General features: G+C 44.4%; 1 protein-coding gene across 1 annotated transcript in view; it reads left to right on the plus strand.

The window, feature by feature from the left end:
• CDH23 (cadherin related 23) overlaps positions 1–23,498 on the plus strand; it is a 2,828,172-nt gene that overhangs the window by 1,772,076 nt on the left and 1,032,598 nt on the right. Inside the window, exon 27 of the mRNA XM_086919477.1 lies at positions 394–542. Within this exon, the coding sequence (XP_086775603.1) occupies positions 394–542 (149 nt within the window). The remainder of the gene's footprint in view (positions 1–393; positions 543–23,498) is intronic.

Consider the following 23,498-nt stretch of genomic DNA (forward strand, 5'->3'; position numbering starts at 1 on the left):
GCGTTCCCCGACTGCTACAGCGAATGTGGGGGTCCGAAGTTCTGCCAAAGTCATACTCAAGCCCTATGTCTTCTGTTCAGGTGGTTATCTTGGCTGTCATAGCTATACCTCTTTGTGCTCCTTGCCGACATTGCCCACTGCCCCATCACTGAGGACAAAGATTATATGGACCAGTAGTCTGAACGACGATTTCATCTGTTACAGGAAGTTGCGTCATAGGAGAGCATAGGCACACTGGCCAATTAGCAGGGCAAAGCTGCTACCAACGCTGGTATTAATGGTTGGCTTAAAATCATGCTTACAAAACAACGGCAGCCGAAAGCATCACTTTACCTTCTGTATTTACTGTTTCCCATTAAAAAAAGTGTGACATCTGTTTCATCCTTTCTGCAGACAATGGGCCGACAGGAAACAGGAGGACAGGAACCGCCACCGTGTTCATCACTGTTCTGGACGTGAATGATAATAGACCGATATTTCTCCAGAACAGCTACGAGGCCAGCGTCCTGGAGAACGTCACATCTTCCAGCAAAATAGTACAGGTATGCTGCCGACTGGTATCTGGGCGTTTTCTGCACTTGGAGTAGAAGTCAAGTCATTTCCGTTAGGGGGAATTCTCAAAATTGACCTTATCTATGCTAATGGAGAAGGAAAGTGCCACATTTGGCACATTTGCATCCATATTTTCTTTGAGACAAAAAAGGCAGGTACGTAACTGACTACGTCACTGATACAGTGAGATGTGGTCTGAGGCACACCCGTTTCCCCCACAGCAGTCTTTTCTTGGCAAGGGCCCGCTGCAGGTCAACACGCGTTGCTTAAAGGCAATAGAAATGTCATTGGAAATGCAATACAGGCGCCTGCATACTTCTGTTCACGAACAGCAACGCCGAGGAGTCACAAGTGACTCCCTCCAAGGTTTGGATTGTAACTACTGGAATCATTCACACGATGCACTCGCTAGGGGGCAGATTTACAAGCCCCTTGCGCCTCTTTTACGCCTCTGTTGCGTCACTTTTGTGACGCAGCGGCGGCGCAAAAGATGCGCCATGGTGCGGGGTATTTACAACATGCCACATCTGGGAGATGCGTCACGTTGTAAAGCCCTGCGTCATAAGGAGGCGTTCCGGTGCAGGGGGGGCGTTCCTGCGTAGGAACGCCTCCTAAAAGAGGCTGAGTAAGCTCTACAAGATTTCACTCAGTCCCTTTTAGGCCAATGATGCGTCAAAACCCTGCGCCTGCTTGAAGCAGGCGTAAGGCTTGACGCAGCATTGGACAGATAGGGCTCCCCAGAGCATTGCTGGAGCTGCTTCGCCCTTGCGACGCAACTCCAGCAATGTGCTGCCCTTACGGCACAGATGCGTCACGCATCTGTGCCGTTTTTGCACCATGGTGCGCCACATTGTAAATGTAGCGCACCATGGGTGGCGGAGCTGCGGCGCACAATAACTGATGCATCCCTGGGGATGCGCCAGTTATTGTAAATCTGCCCCTAGATGTTTAAGGCCTCGGCTGTTAATGCGCTCTCATGAGATACTGATGTGTGTGTCCTGCGTATGGATCAAATTGCCCTTTGGAAAGACGACATGGAGATTTGAGCTGTTGTAAAATTGGACTCTGAGCACGCGCGCCCTTCTCACTTTTATTTGCAGAGTCCCCTGATTGGTGACACTGTGTAGGGATGTCCGTGTGTGAAACAGCCAGCCTTCTGAGAAAGGGAGCAGCCCTGTGATGTGTTCACATTGATGCTACAGTTAGTTATGTGGGTAAATGCAGCGCGCAAGTCCTAAACAAGCATTGAAAATGCAATAGGTCTCGCCTTTTATGCTTTGCTATACAATACCATAAGCAAAGCAAATGGCTTTACCTTAATCAAAGGCAAGAGTTCAGAAGGTACAAATGCAGACACATTTCTACTAATCTACTAATGTGCGATGAGGGAACAGTTCAGATATTTTCTGAGAATCCTTACTTAGATCTCAGACGATAAGTCTTTCTCGTGACAAGTTATGCTGCCAGGCGACAATGCTCCTAGATAGAGATGGCTGCACATTTGATGCACATTTTTTATTTGGATGCTGAAACTTGCTGAGCAAGCGTTAATTAATATACACACAAAACGGAAAGATTTGAAAACATGCTAAAATGTAATTAAATCAAACATTTATGCGGCCTGACATGGAGGACACTTGAAATCAATGCTACCAGGTGTCCAAGCCACTTTCTGATAACTGGGCCCTCCAACAAAGGGGCAACAGATCGGTTTGAAGCAGGCAATCTGCAGTCACTCAAATTGCATCCGAATTCAAAAATCACAAGTTAAAAGGGGCCAATCTTGACTTTATACGTATTTTGCACTATATGTGTGTATGTTTATTGATGTGCACAATGTGATAAAGCAAAATCAACAAGAAATGAACTGTCCTGCAGATCACAGATTCTAAATCATTAATTTAGTCAAGCTTCTTGATTAATGCAGTAAGGGCAACCAGAGAAAATGTTCAAAAAAACAAAACTGTATTTAAGAGTTGTCTACTTCTTTACAAACTACAGATTTCATTGATGGCACAAAGTGAACGGCACACATACTTACATTCTATCCTGCCGTGTGATTGTTTAACCGTAGTCTGGATAGTGCAAAAATGAGACATTCACGCCAATGAGTGGCGTCCCGTCAGCAGTAAGTAATTGGCCCCTTATAAGTGATGCCAGACTGTAAAAGAAGTGGGAGGAGAGGACAGAGATTAGACTAGGGATGTGCTGTAAAATCCATTATAAATGCGATTTTCAGAAAAGATTACATCAAAACAGGCAAGGTAGACTCCCTCACCACCGCCCGTTTGTAATAGAGCATTATCTGCATTTTAAGTGCTGTTTGGCATAACTTCAGTCTTAATACCATGCAGTCTGTGCGAAACTGGAGCCTTGAAATAATGAAATCTTCGAAGTTTCTATCACATCACACAGAAAAGTACGCTCTTAAGCAGCTTTGAGACAACAAGTAGATCCACAAAGATCATTAGGTCAACATTTGAATGGCCTTCAAGAAAAAACTGCACGAGCTTCTTTTTAAAATAATTGGATTTATGTAATTCACAGCAGGTGCAACAGTTCAAGCGCACATCAGTGTGCTTTGCCCAGCATCCACAGAGATTTGGAAATGGTGGTTTATTGGGTCATTTCCACCATCCATGTGGCTTCCTTATTATGAAACTTACTAACATGCATTATGAGACAGCTTTAGCTTGGGAAGCTCACTTGAAAATGCCAATTCAGTATCCATTAAATTGATGCTCCTCTAACTTTGAGGACTTGAACCCAGTATTTACAGAAGTGATCTAATCCAGTCTGCGTTCTGTTATTAAATACACTTTGCCATCTCAAATGAATACATTGTTCCTTACTGTTTGTTGTTCGGATGTGCAGAATGGAGTATCTGATGAGGTTAAGCAGTGATTCGAAAGTGCTCGCTGACCAGCAAAACCTAGCAATTACAACCCTAGTGATGTAATGGTACGGTCAACTCTTATTGAAAGGGTTGTCACCGGGGATGGTGTGGGTGCTGTCTGGTCCCATCAGGAAACTGATGCGGTCATAAAATGACCTGGCTGCCTGCAAGGAGGGCGAATGCTGGCTTTGACTGATGATGTCTTGTGGTTCGGGGAGGCCGAGGCAATAGTGTGTGTTCTGGCAGGAGTTCTGCAAGTAGCAATCAGGATCCATGCAGTCAATGAATCCATCTGTGAGAAAAGGAAAGTGAAATCAAGTGTGTGAGTTCACATTAGACAAACGAGTCCCTAGCCCTTAAAACAAGTGATTGTTAGTGGGTCCTCGCTTTTTGGTAAACTAAATGATCAACTCCCAGTCTTGATCTCCCAAATATTTGTTCATTCATTCACTCCGATGTATTTCAGCAGAAAGTTTAAGAGGGTCAAACATTTGAACAGCAGAGAATTTTCATTGCAAAACTAACAGATGGAGAATTCTGCTTTAGAACATAATTGCTGCTGAGATATAAACTGATTCTCACAATGTTAAAAATATCCTGTACATTTGTAGGCATGGCCGAGAGGTACCTAAGGGGTAAGCATTTTCTTTTCTCGGGAATACAAAATGTGCACAAAGTATACATGAAGTTGCTATCTGTCCAACAGCGCCTGTTGTCATCACAAATCTGGGTAGTGCTGGCCTGTTGGCAGAGTGGACAGATGCACCCATTGCAGAGACCTGTGTTTGAGCACATGGTCAAGAGACCACTAAGTATTGCTTTGGGTCAAATTTTTGTAGCATCAAGAAACCCACTGAGGTGAAAGTCAGCTTTACACGTCAGCCCTTTGCTGGGGCATCTGTGCGCTTTACAAATCCGGATAACATAACATAACATAACAGTAACGTAGCACGGATGCCACGAGCCCTGGTGCAAGCAATTCAAAACGGCGCCTTTGACTGCTGTTGGGGTAATAAAATACAGCATTTATCTGGGTCCAATGGCCCATGGCTTTTCTGTGCCACAGTGCCACTGCACATGCTGCACCAACCATAGCTAAGCCCGTTACAAATCCACGTTATATTAGGCAACTCCATAGCAGCCTTTTAAATACATTTAGAACCCAACCTATGCCTCCTGCGATTTATATTCAACTGTAGTTTCACTTTCTGCAGTTCATTCTGGATGCTTGGTTCACAGTAAACTCTAGAGACAGCAGAGGCTATTACGTTATGTACACTAACACACACAGCCTGTTGACATACCCTTATAGAAAGCACGAGTACAGAAACGCCCACACAATCAGCCAGTCCACAACCTACACCCATGCACAAAAGTTACAGCCTGGATTTATTTAGACAATGCCATGTGCTGTGTGTGTCATTTCCAGAGTCTCCTTCCATTTATAAAAAGATCGTACCACCGCATGCAAGTTCCGTGAATCACAATGGAGCGTACAAACCCGCACACCGCTCCCAACCAACTCCCTTCCCTGGCTGGCATTTCCAAACTATTTACAGCTGACCTGCCTCGTTCTGTTTGGTCTTCAGTTGGCGCCTGCGCCTGGCATGCCAAGAGCCGAAAGAAGGGTCTGCAATTGCAGGTATGTTTTAAACCAATAAAGCCCACCTCGGACATGGCCAAGGTGTCAGACGCAAATGCTCATACTTGACATCCCTCTTTGTTAGTTTATAAAAAGAAATAGCACATCTGGTATGCAGACTTTGGGACATAAAGCAGCATGAGACGAGCACCTTCTGAACTCATCAGCGGGAAGCGCATTGTTGTAATCCTCTCCGCGCTCATCAATCTGTGAGCGCACTTTCTAAAAGCAATAAAAACAGCCTGAATACTGCCACCAGTAAATGATCCAATCCCGGTGGGTGGGGCCAAAAGGAGACAAGGCAGCAACAAGGAGGTACTAAGAAGCCTCCTTTACAATCTGAAGCCAGCATTTTGCATTGAAGATGACGCTGGCCAATTAAAAAGATGGGCGGGGCTTCTATCCGCCTCCGTGAACTTCGGAATGTGTATTGATTCCAAGAAGCCCTTGAATGGTGAGAGCAGTGCATGCGCTGCTTTTGACAGCCAATAACTAATTAACCAGAACCTAGTTAATCAGAATGCAAGTGGCATCACGGCTCGTGACATTGTGGCGTGTGACATCGCGGCTTGTGACATCGCGACACATGACATCACAGCATGTGACATCACAGTAAGTGGCATCATGAGAAGTGACATCAGATCTTAAGCCCTCACATATATGGTTAGCAGGTCTATCATTAGTACATTTCAGCATATTTCGAGTAAACATGCAACACCTCCTTATTTAGGCAGAAGATTCACACTTTTCTAAGCTACACGTAAAACAGTGTTGCCTTTTGTCAGCGTAAACTTCCTCTACCCATAGTGTTTTAAAAGAAAAAAAATAGTACTTAAATTATTTCAACACCTCCTCAGGGGTAGTAAGCTCTATATAGATTACATTTATTTTCTGTAAATACAGGGAAAGATCAACACATCTGACATTCTTACAGTGCGTGCATATCTCTTAAAGAGAGCCTGAACAAAGTGAAAAGCTGCCTCTCTTAAGTATGTCTGAAGTGCTAACAAGGTGCAAGCCTTTGTTTCCCCTCTGCTGCATTTGCATCTAGGTGTGAGGCTCCTGACTGCTACCAGCCAGGAGACTTGAACAAAAGGACCTCTCAAAGTGGGCCTTTATTATGGGCCCAGCAGGAGTCTGAACTAAGAAAGCCCACTCCCCACCTGCACGTTGTTGTGGATCAAAAACAGACAACAAAATGCAGACACTGCTGAATGTGTTCCCGTGTTTGCCAATTACACCGGGACAAATTCAGCATATTTTTCAGTGAGGCTTCTTGGCCCCTGTGAAAATAGTGGGCAGAGGATGTCCACCCGCCTGTACCCCTGACTCGTGCCTTGGGTAAATGCTTGAAAGCTTATCAACAGAAAGCTTCTGCCCCTCACCCACACGGGGTCCCACATCTCGCTTTGACCTGCAAGCGCAAAACTGCGCTTATGGGCTTCTGCTTCCTAAACCCACTGACTATGGTTGGGAATCGTACAATTCAGGCTTCATATTTGTGTTCCTACATTTGCAGGGTATGCTCCCCCAAATGTCCACCCTTTTTAATAAATATATGTATTTGTATTGTGTAATAGTGCTTAATTTGTAAAATTATACGGGTTGGGGCTCTCGCCAGTAGGGCACTGCATCTTGCACCACCCATTGCCCCTGCCAGCACTGCCAATGACAGTACCAACACAACTACTAACCAACACACTCCTACAAGTGTGACAATTTAGACTATTCGAGACCCCTACAACTTTCAGACTGGTTTGGATGGCATGTATTAGTCATTCTTTATCTTTTATTTCTTTTTATTGATTACAGATTAAACTTGCAATATTAAGGTTACAGAATGAAGTGTTGTTATACAAATTACGTTTCACATTACATTTGACTCTTCCATGAAAAATAAGCAGTTACTGCAGTGACATTGTGGTAAGTTTATTGACATGGTTCCACACCCTTCGAATCAGCTAGAGTCCAATGCTGACTCACTCGGGGTGGAGTGCAAATGTTCCCTCTACAGGTGCTCCATTTTCCCCATACCCGTTCCCACTTTTTGGGGCATCCTCGGTGTATATATGCTGCCCTCTCTGCCACTATAGCTCTGTCCTTATCCCCACACCGCTCTGCTTGGTACATCAGAGAGGTTTGTGCCCCCCAGTGTTTGGCTATGTAGAGTTTGGCGAAGATCATACCCAGTGTTCCCCAGTCTTGAGCTGCGTGGTTGAGGTCTGTTGGTTCCCAGATACTTAAGAGACATTTCTTATGCTCCAGCATGATGGTTACTCTGCCAACTTTTGTAATTGCGTGCATAATTTTTTCCCAGTAGGTCGCTATCACTGGGCATTCCCACAATGTATGGTAGAAGGTACAGATTGCCCCGCATTGTCTCAAACAGAGTTGGTTATCGGTCTTCCCTATCTTATGCAGGGTTACTCTTATGTAGTAGACATGATGAAGTATCTTCAACTGTACTAAGCTTAATTTTGAGGATATCACCACTTCTCGTGGGGACGCCAGTGCCTCTTGCCAATCTGTCATCTAGGTCCCCTACCTCAGTCTGCCATCTTTTGTGGAGAGATTTTGTGGGATCCAGTTGATTATTGCTCATCTTATGGTTGGTAATGGAAATGGCATTCTTTTCCATATATTCTGGGAGGAGCCTATCCTCTAATGGGGAGGCCTCAGGGAGTATAGTGCTGGCTGGAACGGCTTTCATAAGTGCATGTCTAATCTGAGTATATCTAAATATTTCTGTGGGCGCAATCTCATACTGATCTTGGAGTTGAGCAATGGTAAAAAGCTCTCCCTTTCTCCAGAGAACTTCCACTGTTGAAATTCCGATGGAATCCCAACGTTTAAAGCCTTTACTCGTACTGTGTCTGCCCAACCTTTGAGTTTCCCAAAGCAGAGTGAGTTGTGTTATGACACCAACCCATTCTAGCTTTTTGAGTGCCATGTGTCGAATTAGAACAGTATGTGCAGTTGGTCCTATTAGTGGTGTTTTACAAGTTTTATTGTAAAGTGCTCTCATTATTCCTCCTTCTCCCAAGCTATATCTGTCTGAGTGGAACGCCGGTTTTGTTTGGGAGGCATGAAGCCACTGATTGGGTACAATCAGCTGGGAGGCCCAGTATCACATTTTTATATGCGGGAGGGCAATTCTGCCATCATACCATCCCTTTTCCAATTTGTTCATGTCTATACGGGCCGGTTTTCCATCCCACAGCAGGTTACTTACTTCTGCCTCAATTTCCTTGAAGTATGTTAAGGGAACTGGGAACAGGGTATTTTGAAGGGCATAGAGGAACCTGGGAAGCGCTATCATCTTGAAAAGACCGGCTCTCCTGAGCAGCGTCAATGGTAGGGATTGCCAATGCTTTGTATCTTGGCGGAGTCTTTTTAGGGGTGCCAGGAGTTTTTTTCCCATACATTCCCCTGGTAATGGTGTGATGTAAATTACAAAATATTTAAAACACCCTTCTGTGATTTGCAGACTACATCCCTTTGGTAGTTGCGGTGGGGGACCATATAGGAGATATAGGACCGATTTAGTCCAGTTAATAGTATACACGGAGAACTTGCCCTACACTTTACAATTGCCTAGGAGTCTAATAATGGAGCACTTGGGGGATGCCATGTACAGTAGTACTCATCCGCATATAGAGATATATGGTCTTCCCATCCCTCCATCCACTGGAGTCCACAAATGACCGGGTCTCTCCTTATCCAGGCCAGCGGCTTCAGTACCAGGGAGAATAGTAGCGGTGATAGGGGGCAGCCTTGACGCGTTCCGCTTCCAAGGGGAAAGTCGGCTGAGATTCGACCGTTTACTACTACATGTGCTAAGGTTTTTGTATATAGCAACTGGAACCAGGTGAAGAATTTGGGGCTGAAGCCCATATGTTTAAGGACGGCAAACAGGAAGGGCCACTCAACCATATCGAAAGCCATATGTGCGTTTAATGATAGGATGGCGGCTGCTTCTTGGATTGTGGGTATATGAGCCATTACACTATGTAGGCGTCTCAGATTGAGCACTGTGTTCCTTCCAGGCAAGAATCCCGATTGGTCTGGATGTACTAATTTGGTGAGATAGGGTGTCAATCGAGCCGCTGGTGTTTTAACCAGTATCTTGGCCTCTGCATTAAGCAGTGATATAGGCCGGTATGAACTGCAGTCTTGGGCAGGTTTTCCGGGTTTGTGAATAGCTACTATTGTTGCCATTCGTTGGTCCCTGGGGAGTTTTCCGGCTTCCAGGCTGGCTAGATACATGTTTAGTAAGTGCGGTGTAAGTGTAGTTGCTGTTTTTTTTGTAGAGCTCAATGGGTATGCCATTAGGTCCTATGGCAGTGGTTCCCAATCTGTGCACCGCGGAACCCCAGTGCTCTGCCAAACTAGTCAGGGGCGCCGTGAACAGATGCACACCAATCACATAGTTTGGGAACGACTGCTAGGTGAACACTCCTGTGATGTTGGATATCTCTAGCACTGAAGGAGTTACAGCTGTTGCTGTCACTGGGCACACACACAAACATTTCTGCAGCCTCGAATCCTAACCTCAGAAAATGCTGCTACTGTGCATCTATTAAAGGTGGGGCTTTTTCTGCCTGGGTCCGGAAATTACTCCTACACAGCCTCGTCTGTTTCGAAGTGACAGATGCCATGCACACGATGAATCCTACAGTTGCAAATGCCTTTTTAAACTATTTTCTCACAACCGGCTAAGAGGATAACTTTAGTAAAATATTCGCATGGAGTTTGCAGACTGGTAGAAACATAAAACAGAGTAATGTCTTCTAGCATTTCGAATTTAAGGTTTGCTGCAGAAAGCAGAGTTTTTATTAATATATCTTATTAATGAGGCATGATCTACTGAGGGTGTGTAATTGTTAAAAAGACATGAAATACTGACTTGTCATATTTTGTTATATAAATGGGCTCTCTACAATCCCTTCTGCTCAAGATGTACCCCTTAATTTTTACGATTGGATGCCCTAGATTTTTTACCTCTATCAGTGATTGGCACCTACTGAACAGGCCTTAGCCCCTGTATGCTCATTTTAAAATAGCATTCACTTCTCTTACAATGTAACACTGGTTAACGTTGTCCTGCCCATATTAATAAACAGGACACCATAAATTGACTGCATACAGCCATTGGCTTTTTATGGAGGGGGAGTATGTATTTTTTCTTGCTTTGCCTAACATTGTTTAAAACTTTATTTTTGTTAACTATGACTTTTTAGCACGTGGCTTGGTGCTAACAAAGCAGCTGGGTCCATACAACGTCCCAAATATACTATATATGATTTATATATTATATTTTGATTAGCAGCAGCATATGCACACATATTTATATTCAATCCTTGTCTAAATGCCCCAGGTAAGTCTAGGATCTTCAGATTTTTCCTTTTGTGCATTGTGGAGTGGTGTTCCTCTACTCATGACAGTGACGGAGCACAAATATTAGGTGTGTGCACAAGTTAGGTCCCTGTGATCATTTTGGGAAATGTCTTGTGATAAATAAAGTTGGAGGTACCACTCTACTATGGCTGCCTCTATCTGCCATATATGCAGATCGAACGGACGCTTTATCTACATGCTATCATAATTTGCAGATTATACGTTTGAATCCTCAGAAGGTAACTCACAATTCTTCTGTTATAAGATTGGCAAAATCAACACATTTACACATAGTAATACCAATAGGACTGGGCGCCTCTGGAAAATGTAACACACCTTTTATCCTCACTCTAATTACCAACAAGAGAAAAAAGTGTCTTCTCCTCCAAGATGCTAGAGGCTATTTTTTAAAACAAAAACAGTGAAAAAATTCCATATGGATGCTCCAGTGCTACATAGTATTGTTTCTGATTTAACTAACCAATTCAAGTTTTTTTATTAAACAACTGTTATATTTTTATTTAGTTAAATATTTGATTATAATACCTTCATCGGCCTAAGGCAGCTCTTGCATCCCTCAAGCCACCCAAAAAAAGTACCATAATGGGGAGCCGCTGCCAGCAGCCAATACGTCAAGGGAACCACTGCCCTAGGGCTTACCCTGGTTGTATGGCACCTATGGCTAATGCTAATTTGTCTGCTGTGAGGTCAGTCTCAAGGGTGTGGGTGTCTTCCGGTGTAATTGTGGGCATATGGATATCTTTGAGGAATGCCTGTGCCTCCTCGATTGTGGCTGTGGTCACTGGGGTGTAGATTTTTTCGTAGTGTTTTGCTACTGTGTTTACTTTCCTCTGAGGGTCTGTTATGGTGTCCTCATCGTCTAGTTGTATCTGAGTGATCCACCAACTAGCTCGTTCACGTTTATCTAGTCAGGCCAGAATTGTAACGTTTAAGGTATTGCAGGGCTAGTCCTCTCTTTATTTTGTCACATAAGCCATTAACATTCCATAAGAGAAGTGATAAGGGGGAGCCAGCTATGAGGGGAGTCGGTGGTGTGGTGGTCGCCTTGTCATTTAGTGCCGTCATCCTTGCCATATCTCGTAACTATGAAATAGGAATTCATAAAGTACTGTGTTGGAAGTTTGGTTTGAAATCGTTGAGCCTGAACCGTAAACTGTTTCGAACATACAAAGCAAAGTAAATAAGAACTGATTACCCTTACCCCGTGCCCACCCACCTCCCTGCCTCCCTGCATGATGGACTTAGAACTACCCACCTCCCCAACTGCGCAGAGTGCTTAGTTCACATCCATAGTACCTTTATGGGGGGGAAAGTATTCCATTGACCCCTCCAGCACACCCCATATCTGCTGTATATCTGGTTTGCATACTCATATTTCTGATGAATTATACTTAGAAATGCAGAAAATGGGCAAAGTGAATCAGCATTAACGTTGTCTAGTGTCTAATATTTGTCTTGTCTTATCCCGGACGTCTCAGGAGGTGCGTCTGCCTTAGTGTCACTCAAACTGCAGTTTCAGGGCGTTGTTTCAACATGGAAGAACTGTAAGTACTTTGTCCGTTTTATTGCATGATTTTTCGCAAAACATTACTACTTGTTCTGGAAGCCACTGTCTGTGCAAGGCTTCTCACTCTTCTCCGCACGCCTGTGACGATCTTCCCAGTACTCTTGCCTCTTCTGATTTCGCTGGTGTCTCATCCTGCGAGTGTTGTCCGTACTTTCTACCAGTTTGTCCAGAGCTGAAGGCCCGACGCCATCCCTCAAGGCATTCTAGGGCCTCATCAAGCGTAGTAAAAAACTGCGCTACTTTGTCACTGCCGCCGTACAGTCCGGAAAAATTGTATTGTACTGTGTTCAAGACACAATGGAGGGGCGACACGAGTCGTTTGTAGAATCAAGTCACGATCACCAAAATTAAAAATGCCAGCTAGTGGTCTTGGGAGGGCCCCCGGTCTGGGTTTTACTCTCAGAACACGGTGGGCTCCTTCTACTGAAATGTAGTCTGATAGACCTCGTGGCTTCAGCTGATTCTTGATGAGGTCTTCGACAAAGAGGTTGAGCGCTGCTCCCCCTGTTTTTTCTGGTAAGCCAATGATTTTAATGTTGTTACGTCTCGAGCGGCCTTCTTGAGCATCGAGTCTGGCTGCCATTATCTTGTTGTGTGCCTCAAGTTGGTGTACATGTTTCTTGAGAGCAGCCATGTCGCTAGTGAGGGTTGTCGTGGTTGCTTCAACGTTCGCTACTCTAGTAGACATTTTATGAAAATCTTCACAAATCAATGAGAGTTCCATCGACATTGAGCCAACACATGTATCTAAGGAGGTATGTACATTATTCAGGGTAGTTAGAAAGTTTTTCAATGTGACTTCTGGCCCCTCCGGTGTTGTAGGGCTCTTCGCTTGGGTGATGTCATGGTCTGTGAGCTCTGGTGTAGCCTTGGTACAGGCGTATTTGTCTAATTTTGTTTGGTGCGTGCCCCGCTGGCCTCTGCCCCCCATTGCAGCAACATGTCTTGGTAAGTTTCACGCATACTGGAGTGGGACTGGGGTGGTACTCACCGCTGCCTGCCTGTGTGTCGTGTAGTCACACGCAGCCTTTCGGGTTTTCCACCCCAGACCTATTTTGACGTTTGTTTGCCACCAGTGGGCAGAGTGACTGGGGGGTTCCTTGCCTAGTCTCTTTTTATAAATGCCCCAAGGTGCAGCAAGACTTTTTGGTGGGCTAGATGTTTGCATGCGGTATTGGGCCTTGAGTTCCAAAAGACTTGACACGTTTCTTTTTCCAGGTTCTCCGGTGCTACTGACCACTAGTTGCTACTGCGCCCGCACCCTTCATAGTGGCTCCCTCATGGTCGCCTTACTGAAGGGCTTCACTTTCATCTCGTTTGCCGCGTTGCGGCCCACATGTAGTGTCTAAGAAAGATGCGCAGGGTTGACACACGGCACCCGGAGACCCTTATGGCGAATCAGATCTTTGTATTGTCCGAGTTGGATCAGTGAGCAGCCTCTTCAACTCCTTATGCTTTGGTGAGAATCCGCAGTTTCTGAACAGGTTTTGCTGCAGCCGGCCACTCCCTATCTATCCTTGCCGCGTCTCACTGACCTGCTAGGTGTCTGCCATTTCAGGCTTGTAGAATCTTGGCTTTGCACCTCAGTTCCACTGCCTGCAGGGTGGTCGGCTACGGTCTCACCCGAGGCCCGGTCGCAGTTTGTGGCACAGAACGTGCCTCCTCTCCTTCCCTTCTTCTCCTCAGAGCTGTCTCGTCGGCCCCCAAGCCAAAGTTGTCTCTGCAGTGTCTCGTTGAGGACTCTCTGTTGCAGCCGATCTTCACTGTGCGACCGCCGTCGCTAGTGTGGCGTGATCTTGTCTCTGTGCCTGATTTACACGCTCTCGCTACCTTCAGCTCTGGACGGACTCCAGTTCCCGGCTTTAGTTCGCGATGTAGTCCGCAATGCTTCTTCTCGATGCAGTCTCACTGGTGTTCGTCAGATGGGGCTTATAACTAGTAGTTTGAATTTCCACCTACTTCCGACGTTCTGCCCATTGCTTTTCGGGAGTTTATGCCAGCGGATTAATGATCGGACGGTTCGGGATGCTGGCTGAGTTACAAAGCCTCTTAAGGCAGTGGCCATTTCCTCCGGCTGCTAGCTACGCCCCCTGTATTAGTCATTTTTGATATACAATAAATTCATGAACAACTGGTGTTGTGCCCATCTCTAAATTGCACAAACATCACCAACACGTGGCAGACTTAAATGCCGGCGACGAGCACCAAAACCCTGACTCAAAATAAGGACTGTTATATATGATACATTAAAGCCTACAATACCTGTATAACATCCGGCATCTAAAATCCTTTCAAGTGAGAGGCTGTTAACTCACTATAAACACCTGTAGTTTGTTTCTTACTGCAAACACATTCATACGTCAGAACATGTCTGTAATAAGAAAATGATATCACTATTCAATTGAATACAATTATTACAAGTGAATAGGGACATCACTTAGCCTCCTCATAGTCATCCTCTACACACCACTATCTCACACCTGGGAGGAGTCAGTGCTACAATGCTCCAGCAGTGTGTGTGTTTGCCTCCATGCAGCGCATTCCAACTGCCCCTCCGTCGCAGGGCTGGCGCTAGGCATGGGCTGTGTGGGTAACTGCCAGGGCCCCTCTCTCAGCCCACAAACATGGGGTCCTGCACAAGTACATCATAGCCAGAACATGGCATACTGGTCCTCTCCTAACCCCGCTCATCTAATATGAGGACAAGGTGCCTCCTTGAAGTTGTGGCCCACTGAGGGCTTCCCTCCCTGGGCCTCGCAACCATGGTTTGTGAGGCCAGACCTAGCGGATGGGGCCCTACTTTGGGCCCAGTTGCAAGGAGGCACATTCTGCAGGTTTGCCCTGCAATCAGGCCTCCTACCTTGTTGCCCATTCAGAGGCACCATGGGATTCCCATTGTCCTGCAGCAGTTTTAACCCTTTGTGATAAAATGCAACTCTGACAAATGCAGCCATTTATAAGCTGCTAAGAGGTGCTTGTAGGTGGCTGAGAGGGGAGGGGCTGCATCCCAGGAGGGGTTGTCACAAAGCAGCTTCAGGAGGAGGGGCATCTATTGAGATGCTTACAGCCCTGAATGTGTTAGGTTGTGTGCAAGTTGGAGGGGCCTTGCACATTCCGCTTTTCTTCCCAGGGCCCTCAAAATCCTGTCTTCTTCCAGCTGGCACTCCCAGTGGCAAAGCAGACATCGGGATCTGCAAATCTTATTTTTTACTGTCAGCGACCAATATCAAGGTCTTCAATCTTTGCTCTCCACAGCGTTCCCTACAAGAGGAGGAGGCCCCAAACAATGCAGTTTTTGCTCCTTCGATGCAGCACAAGTGAAGTCCTGCCCATCTAACCGCCTCCTTTATCTCCAGTAAATCATGAAAGCTACAGATATGCCAGGGGGCTGGGGTGACTAACAGCCAGCTGCACCCATTCCTACTGCTGTTGAGAAGCACAACCCCTTACCCCCACATATAGGAGAGACCAGCCAAAACTGGCAGTGCGGTCACCAGCAACGGCTCCTTCTCTATGGCAGAGGAGCGTCGCCCCTCCGCCCGCAGAGGCAAACGACGAATAAATGATAATAAAACAGTTTTATTATAATTGTATATTTTGCTGGTAGCAGAATTTTGGTGGCGTGGCTTCACGAGGAATGGTGCAGGATTGATTGGCACTGTTGTCAGTGCGCATTTCAGTTTGGCCGGCCATCATACCAAGGCGAAACTGACATGCTCACTGACATCTCTCCAACCCAGCTGCGTTGCTGGGTGGGAACAACAGCAGGCGGAGGTTCCAGGCCCCTGATGAAGTGCAAAACCAGCCTGTCCCGCCCAATCCAGATGCTGCTCTCATGGTTATTACCACCTTGAGATCAGCGACTGGCTTGGTTGTAGGGGAGTCTGGGAGCCTCAGCCTGTGCCTAGAGGAGCAGAAGAGCGGTCAGCAGCAGGTACTTTTTTCTTTTTTTTTCTGTTTGTTTTGTTACTGACTCCCCTTGTGCACTGCCCCACCACTTTTACCCAACACCACCTGATATTGGCGGCCACTGCTAAGAGCACAAAGACCATTAAAAAAGGGAAGGTCCTAAGTAGGGCATTCAGGGGAAAGTGGTGATTGGGGGCGGCTACACCCAATATGTTCCTAGCCACCAAGCAAAGCTGGGTAGCAGACAACACTCTGAATTGAAGGCAGCAGGGTTTTCACTCTATAAATATTTCCACTACGGTGCCTTTTTGACTGAGAATGCGGAGAGACCCACTTACTAAATACCCCACCTGCACATTAAATGTGATATTGCAACTACCTCGCAGTTTGTGACCATCTAAAGGCACTCGGCCTGCAGCTCCACTCCTCCAAGTTACCTCAGAACACCACAGTAACCTTCAATAGCTGTATAATGTTCTGTTAAGGTTCATGTTCCAATATATTACAGTGCAGTTTTGAGATCAGTATTCACATGTAATATGAAAGGGGAACATCCTTTTCAATGCGGATTTTACTCCGCAGTACTTTTAGAACGCGTCCGTTCCAGCGCAAGTCGTAACCACGACTTACGCTGGAGGGCGCTACAGGATAAAGAATAGTATATTTACTATTCCAACACCTTCCCTAGTATCCATGGGGACTGGTGTTAGAATAGTAAATTATACTATTCACTATCAGCGCCCCCAAACGCAATTCGTTGTAACGACTTGCGTTGTTAAAGCACGCGTTGTAAAAGCACGCGTTGTGACGGTACGCGTCGTACCGTCATACATCCAATATGAAAATTATATCACGGCTCTGGTGCACACATATATTACAGGTGACCTGTAACATCACAATGCCAGTCCTGCAGAGTGTTTGAAAGCACCTCCATGGGAAGAATGCCACTTTCCAATTACACAGATATGTGTGTTTTTCATATTCCTTTTTTAAACTTGATTTTCTGGAAAGTCACGGTTCTTAATTGATATGGGAAAGGACAGGAACACCCTATAATGGTAATATTTCGCTCCTGGGAATTCTGTGCAGAAGGGCTTGAATCCATCTTCATCTTAGTACACATTTTAAATAGTAAAGCTGGCTTTGAGATTTAATTACATTAAAATGCCTAGAATATTTGCTGTAGCAACTTACAAGCTGAATATTTGCGTGTTAATTTGTAGATGCATTCTATATAATTGCAGCTCGGAGATCTCGTGCATGAATGGGAGGAACAAGATTCGAAAGGCCTCACTTAGGATTTGTGTGAGCGGGAGGCACACCTTAAACTGGAGGGTCTCATGCTTCTCCACACCTGTGGTTCCTCTGCTCTGTTTATAGTCAGTGGAACAACTAGGTACTGTTGGTAGGGTTCCCACTGGCTCTGCTGATGTTAATCGCTTACTCAGCGGGCTATTCGGTACCGGACCGCTGGATCATAGACATTCCACCCTATTGAGGTTAGGATTACCTTTATTTGTCCTCCATAGCTGTGTCTACCGTTCAAGTTATACTGGCAGCGACAATCCTAAAATATCACCATGCACAGTAAAATAGATTTCTCAGAAACTGTGCCATTTACTTTTTCTTAAGAGAAAACAAAGGGCTAGATTTCGAGTTTGGCGGCACACAGGACAGCAAAACCCATGGTGGTGCGGCGGTCATTGCGGAACCGGAGGTACAACTGACGAATTAGAACTACAACTGCCATAGATCCACGATTCCTGGTGGTGGCGCGGTGGTGTGAGGCTGCAATATGCTTGGCAGGGCCGCTGCGACCCCGCCAAGCATATTACAAATTTCCTCACTGCTAGCGGTCTCATGGCGCTGTTCACTCCATGAAACAGCTGGCGTTGAGGAAACTAAGGGACCATACAGGGCCCCTTGTTGCCTCAGGCCATGGGGATGCATTCAGGGGGAACATGGTGCGCCCCCCTGTCTGCATGCAAGCCCAGTTCCTGCACGACATGGACTTAACAGTCCATGCCATGCAGGAACTCGCTTTGGCATTCCGACTGTGGTGCCTGCTTCACCACCCTAAGATTGCTAAAGGACCGCCCACCAGACAACGAGAAAACACATAATCTGGCAGGCGGGCTGCGGACTCGTAATTAGGCCCAAAGTGTTTTCTCTGAACAAAAAAGTTTGCTGAGTGAGCACTTTAAAGATAGCGGTTTTCTGCACATTGTAGAGAGCCATCCAGGCTCTCTCGAACAATATTGCGACCTACATGCATCCCCACAACCCAGGGGTTGGGTTCGCCAAGGGGCTAAATAAACGGCGGAGACCGCTCGGGGTCTTCCGGCCACGAGAGTTAAACTGGTTGTCTCGTGACTTATTTTATAGCGCTGCTGCACCCCATTAGTCACCAGGCCAGCCGCACTACATCGACAACGAGGCCGGTCGCACCCCACGTGTGCCGGCCTACCTGGCTACCCCTGAAGGGAGTGTGCTTTGCCCACCCGCGTTGCCCTGCTCCAACTGCTGCGGTGTGGTGCTAAGTGCGGTGTCGGCGGTGCCCACCCGCATCCTTCCTGGAGGCCTGACGCCTGCTGCCTCAGCGTTTCCGCCATCCCGCGGCCTGTGATGTCGCCGCATCCGCTTGCCACATGCCTGCTCTGGCCTGCGCCTGCCTACGCCTCTCCCTTCCCAATGGGAGCGCGTTCAGCCGGCGGCGCCTGTGAGGCCTTCAGCCACGGGGTATGTGCCTGCTGCGCATGTGCGCCGGGTGTCCTGCCAGCAGCCGAAGACCTGCCTGCGTGTGCAGCGCAGAGCTGCCTGGGGACCGCGCCTGCTTCCGCCCCCCCCGGCAAGTGCGTGCTGCATCTAGGCCCGCGGGCCCACAGCTGTTTCCGCGCCGCACCTCACAGTGAGGCCCCGCGGCTGGGGCTGCCCCTGCCACTGCCTTAGCCGGCGTTCACCCGCCTGGCGCCTAGAAGGTGCTAAGTAAAAAAAAAGGAGGTAAGGAGAAATAGCAGGTAACAGGACAGCAAGGAAGGCACAATACACAAGGGAGGACACAGAGGCCTGCTCTGAGCGCCAAGAGCGCACATCATCAAGGGGACCACGCTACTGCCGCACCCCAACAGAAAAGGCATACAGGGATAAGGACACACACAACCCTACGCCTGCCAGGCGCTATCTCTCTCTCCCTCCCTATACGCCGCCCAAGAGGGCCAACAGCCTCCCTTTAGCGCGCGCAGAGCCACCGGACGACCTGTGACACAAGGCCACATGAGAAAACACGTGCCACAGAGCTGACTGCCACACGCAGGCCACGCCCTTGCGCCTCAGCGTCATCACACAGAAGCAATGAGCAACACACCAGCGGCCGGTGCTGCTGCCTAGCAAGATTGAGGGCGCAATCCAGTCATTGCTGCCAACCCCCCCCACACGCACACACCCACACCGTGGTTGCACCCCTATCCCCCCTTCAGTGAGGCCTCAGACCCCGCCCCTACTGCGCCCAGATGGAAGGCATGGGTCGGACGACTCAAACACTACTTCAAGGGGACAAGGGAGATGGATGGCACCGTGAAACGGTCACTCCTCATCTACTACGGGGTGCGGAGATCCAAAGATCTGTTTGAGACGCTCCCCAACACTGGAAATGAAGATGACTACGAGGGGGCAGTCGTCGCGCTCAATAGACACTTTGATCCACAGCTCAATCACGATTTTGAGAAGTTCAAGTTCAATATTGATTGTCATGCTGCTGATAGTCTCATGCAGGGGGCAGAGTCGAATGAGACTATAGAGCAGTCTGGCAGTGCCAGAAGGTATGGTCTGACAGGTCAATGTGTGGGCAGGTTTTTATGTTTGTGGGCATGTTTTATGCTCTGGTTTGCCGATTGGTACTGTTGATTTCCCTCATCTTAACACCAACATTGCCTGCAACAAGCACAAATGCTTTCAATCTGCCACACCTCTAGCAATGCACCTATACAGCATCTCTTGGCACGTTAAAAACTGCCTCAATTTGCAAATGTGTGCCACTTCATTGGCTACCTGATTCTCTAACGGGAGCAACTTTTAATTTGGTCCTTGGGTCCATTTTCTTTCCCACTCAGACTGTGGTTAAGGTAGTCATATATGCTTCCATGTGCCAATTTCTTGTTGCCAGGTGTTCATATAAACATTTAAAACCCATTGAGTTTTCACTGATGCTTTAGTTTAAATGTAGTTTGAGATCTACTTTTTGCCATGAATTATATCCATAATTCTATGAGAAAAAATCTATCTTTCAAGTCTTCAGTTAAACCAAATATACATTCCAGACATTTATGGACAATGTTTATAGGGAAATGCAGTCTTCTGTTTTCCAGTCATTTGGTAGAAGCTTAATAGACAGTTCAGCTGTCTGGTCTGCTAACAACATCTTGGGGACATTCAGAAAGCTTCTCTGGTCATGCATTCAACCCATTGTTTATTATTAGCTTTCTGGTTTGTGACCCACATTTGCTTGCTTTCTATTTTCTTTAACCTGTCCAGCTTGAGTTTGTCCCCTCCCTTGCTCAAACCCTATTTACTGTATTCTTCCACAGTACTGAATTTCTGTAAGCATGCCTTTAAATATTGTTATTATCTTGTAACATTTGTTGTGCATTCAAAGGCAGAGGTCAAATGCCAGGATCTGTCTTCGAGTGAGCTTGGTGTTTTCTTTTCTTTCTCTGACATCAAAGTTAGAGGATTGTTATGGGAATCATGTTTTCTACTCAGGGTGTGTTATCGTAAGTAATTTTTCTTCTAATACAAAACAAAATGTAAATGTCTGTAAATGAACTGTGCAGATATTTCAGAATATGTAAAGTACAAATGTAGCACATTATTTGGTAATTCTGAAGTGTGGTTGAAAGAAATATTTTAATACAATCAAAATAATTCAACATACTAGGGGCCAGATGTAGGTAATCTCGATTTACCTACTCTTAAATACCGAATCATACCGATTCGGTATTTAAGAGTAGGTAAATGGGATGTAGGTAATTTCACTTTTGAAATTACCGAATCGGAATGAATCGGTAATTACCGAATCGGTATTTACCGATTCGGTAATTGCCATTGATTCCTATGGGCCTTGAGGCCCATAGTAATCAATGCCAATTACTGAATCGGTAAATACCGATTCGGTAAAATTGCCGAATTTGCAAAGGGGACAGGGTGTCACTTTGGCACCCTGTTACATCCCTCAATTGTGCATGGGTGCACATGTTGCTGACATACATGCCCTTACATACATGCCCTTAGGGCATGTATGTCTGCAACATGGCACGTTTTTCAAAGCAAAAAAAATGCTTTTTGAAGGGTTTTCATTATTTACCACCAACTTCTAGTTGGTGGTAAATAACGAATTCTTAAACCCTTGTAGCACTGATTACAGTGCTACCTACACGTTAAATTACAGAATCGGTAATTTTACCAATTCGGTATTTTTCCGAATCGGAAAAATTACAAATTCGGTAAAATTACCGATTCTGTAATTTAACATGCCCGTACATTTCAATATCCAAATACCGGTCGGAAACGGCCGAAAATCGGTAATTTCGGCTGATTCCGACCGGTATTTGGATACCTACATCTGGCCCTTGGTGAGCACATTTCCACACAAATCAGCGGCATAATATCGAGCACACAAATATCGTTGACACAAATATCGTTTTTCTATACTTATAAAGGTTAGTACTCAAATATCTAGTTAAAAATATCATTTACACTAATATCGTAAAAATTAGGACAAAAATAAAAAATGTCAATAAATACACAGTTTAAAATAGTAAAATTTAAACATTTTAATGCATAACTATATATAATGTGTGTTACATAATTTTAAGTAACGTTTAATATGAAAAATAAATATATACTTATGCAAACATACGCCTATAAAACGTGGGTATTTTTAGATATACATATCCATAACAAACCACTAATATTAAATATATATATTTTTCATTATATTAATTTGTGTTTTATAACGTATTAATATAGAAAGCATATATGTATACACACACATATACATATTATGTTTATATAAGCAGATAGAACACACAAAAGTTTTAAAATTTAAACAAATAAAAACATAAAAATACATTTACTAAAAATATATTAAAAATAATTATACACGTACAACACAGAACAAATCAAATTAAAAAAATAACAAATATTAATATTACATATATTTAAACAATAATAAAAGTACAGTGAACTCTGTAAAAAACGAAATATAATATTTCCTTTGCAGTCTGTGCAACAGTAGGGAAAGCGCTGAACTTCGCAGGGGTAAAATTGACTATTCCCAATCCACTCTGTGCAACAGTATGGAAAGCGTTAGACTCTGTAGAGGTAAAATGTACTATTCCCACCCCAGTCTGTACAACACAAGGGAAAACGTTATAACCAGATAGGTCAAATTATTATTCCCACTCCAGTTTATGCAACAGTAGAAAAAGCTGATCCCTTCAAACACATAACATATTTTGATAAGTCTATTAATTGACCAAAATATAAAACCATTACTATAAACGTTCTATATATAAATTAAAAAAACACATATATATATTTTTAATTTTCATAATTAATTTCATATTTGCAACTTTGTTACGAACTGATCATTTAATTAAAAACACAGATTATACTCCCACAAATATAACTACAGAATATATTTAAAATAAAAGATACAATTAACATATTACATGATATATAAAATAATGATTAATACATGATTAATTATTTGTTGATAACTTCCCACTCTTTTCCCCTACAAACACAGTACAAAGTATATTTATTAAACAATTAACATAACCATTAATTAATCAATCAACTATTTCGTCAAAAATTAATAATTAATTCATAATTGATTATTACTTAATTAACTTCCCACTCCGAGCCCCTAAAAACCCAACCTGTACTAAAAAAATAGCAACTAAGAATAATTACACAATTTACCTAATTAATCATCAATTACATAGTTAATATTAAATACTAATCAATAATTAATCAATGAATATTTATTTAACTTTACTCCATAACCTTACAAATCCAACTTCACACACACAAAGTATCAATACAAATATGTCATATTTACACAATTTACATAATCAGGTGTCAATTAAATAATAAATAATTAATAATGAATAATTACTTAATTAACTTCCCACCTTACACCTCTACTAACGCAACAACCTGCACCTAAAATACAGCTTAAAAAATTATAATTATTGCACAATTTACATAATTATCATTTAAATGATTAATAATACTTTAAAATAAATTGTTAATTATTACTTAATTAACTTTCCACCCTGAACCCCTGCAAACCTCACAACCCACTTTGACACTATAAATTATTTTTAACAACTATATTAAAATTGATAAATCACTTAAAAATAAAAATTATATTTAAAAATAATAGCAATTATACAAACAATATATAACATATACAATTAAAATAACTAAAACACAAGAAAACAATGAAAAAT

This window comes from Lissotriton vulgaris, chromosome 5, assembly GCF_964263255.1.
Source record: "Lissotriton vulgaris chromosome 5, aLisVul1.2, whole genome shotgun sequence".
NCBI classification, from domain to species: domain Eukaryota; kingdom Metazoa; phylum Chordata; class Amphibia; order Caudata; family Salamandridae; genus Lissotriton; species Lissotriton vulgaris.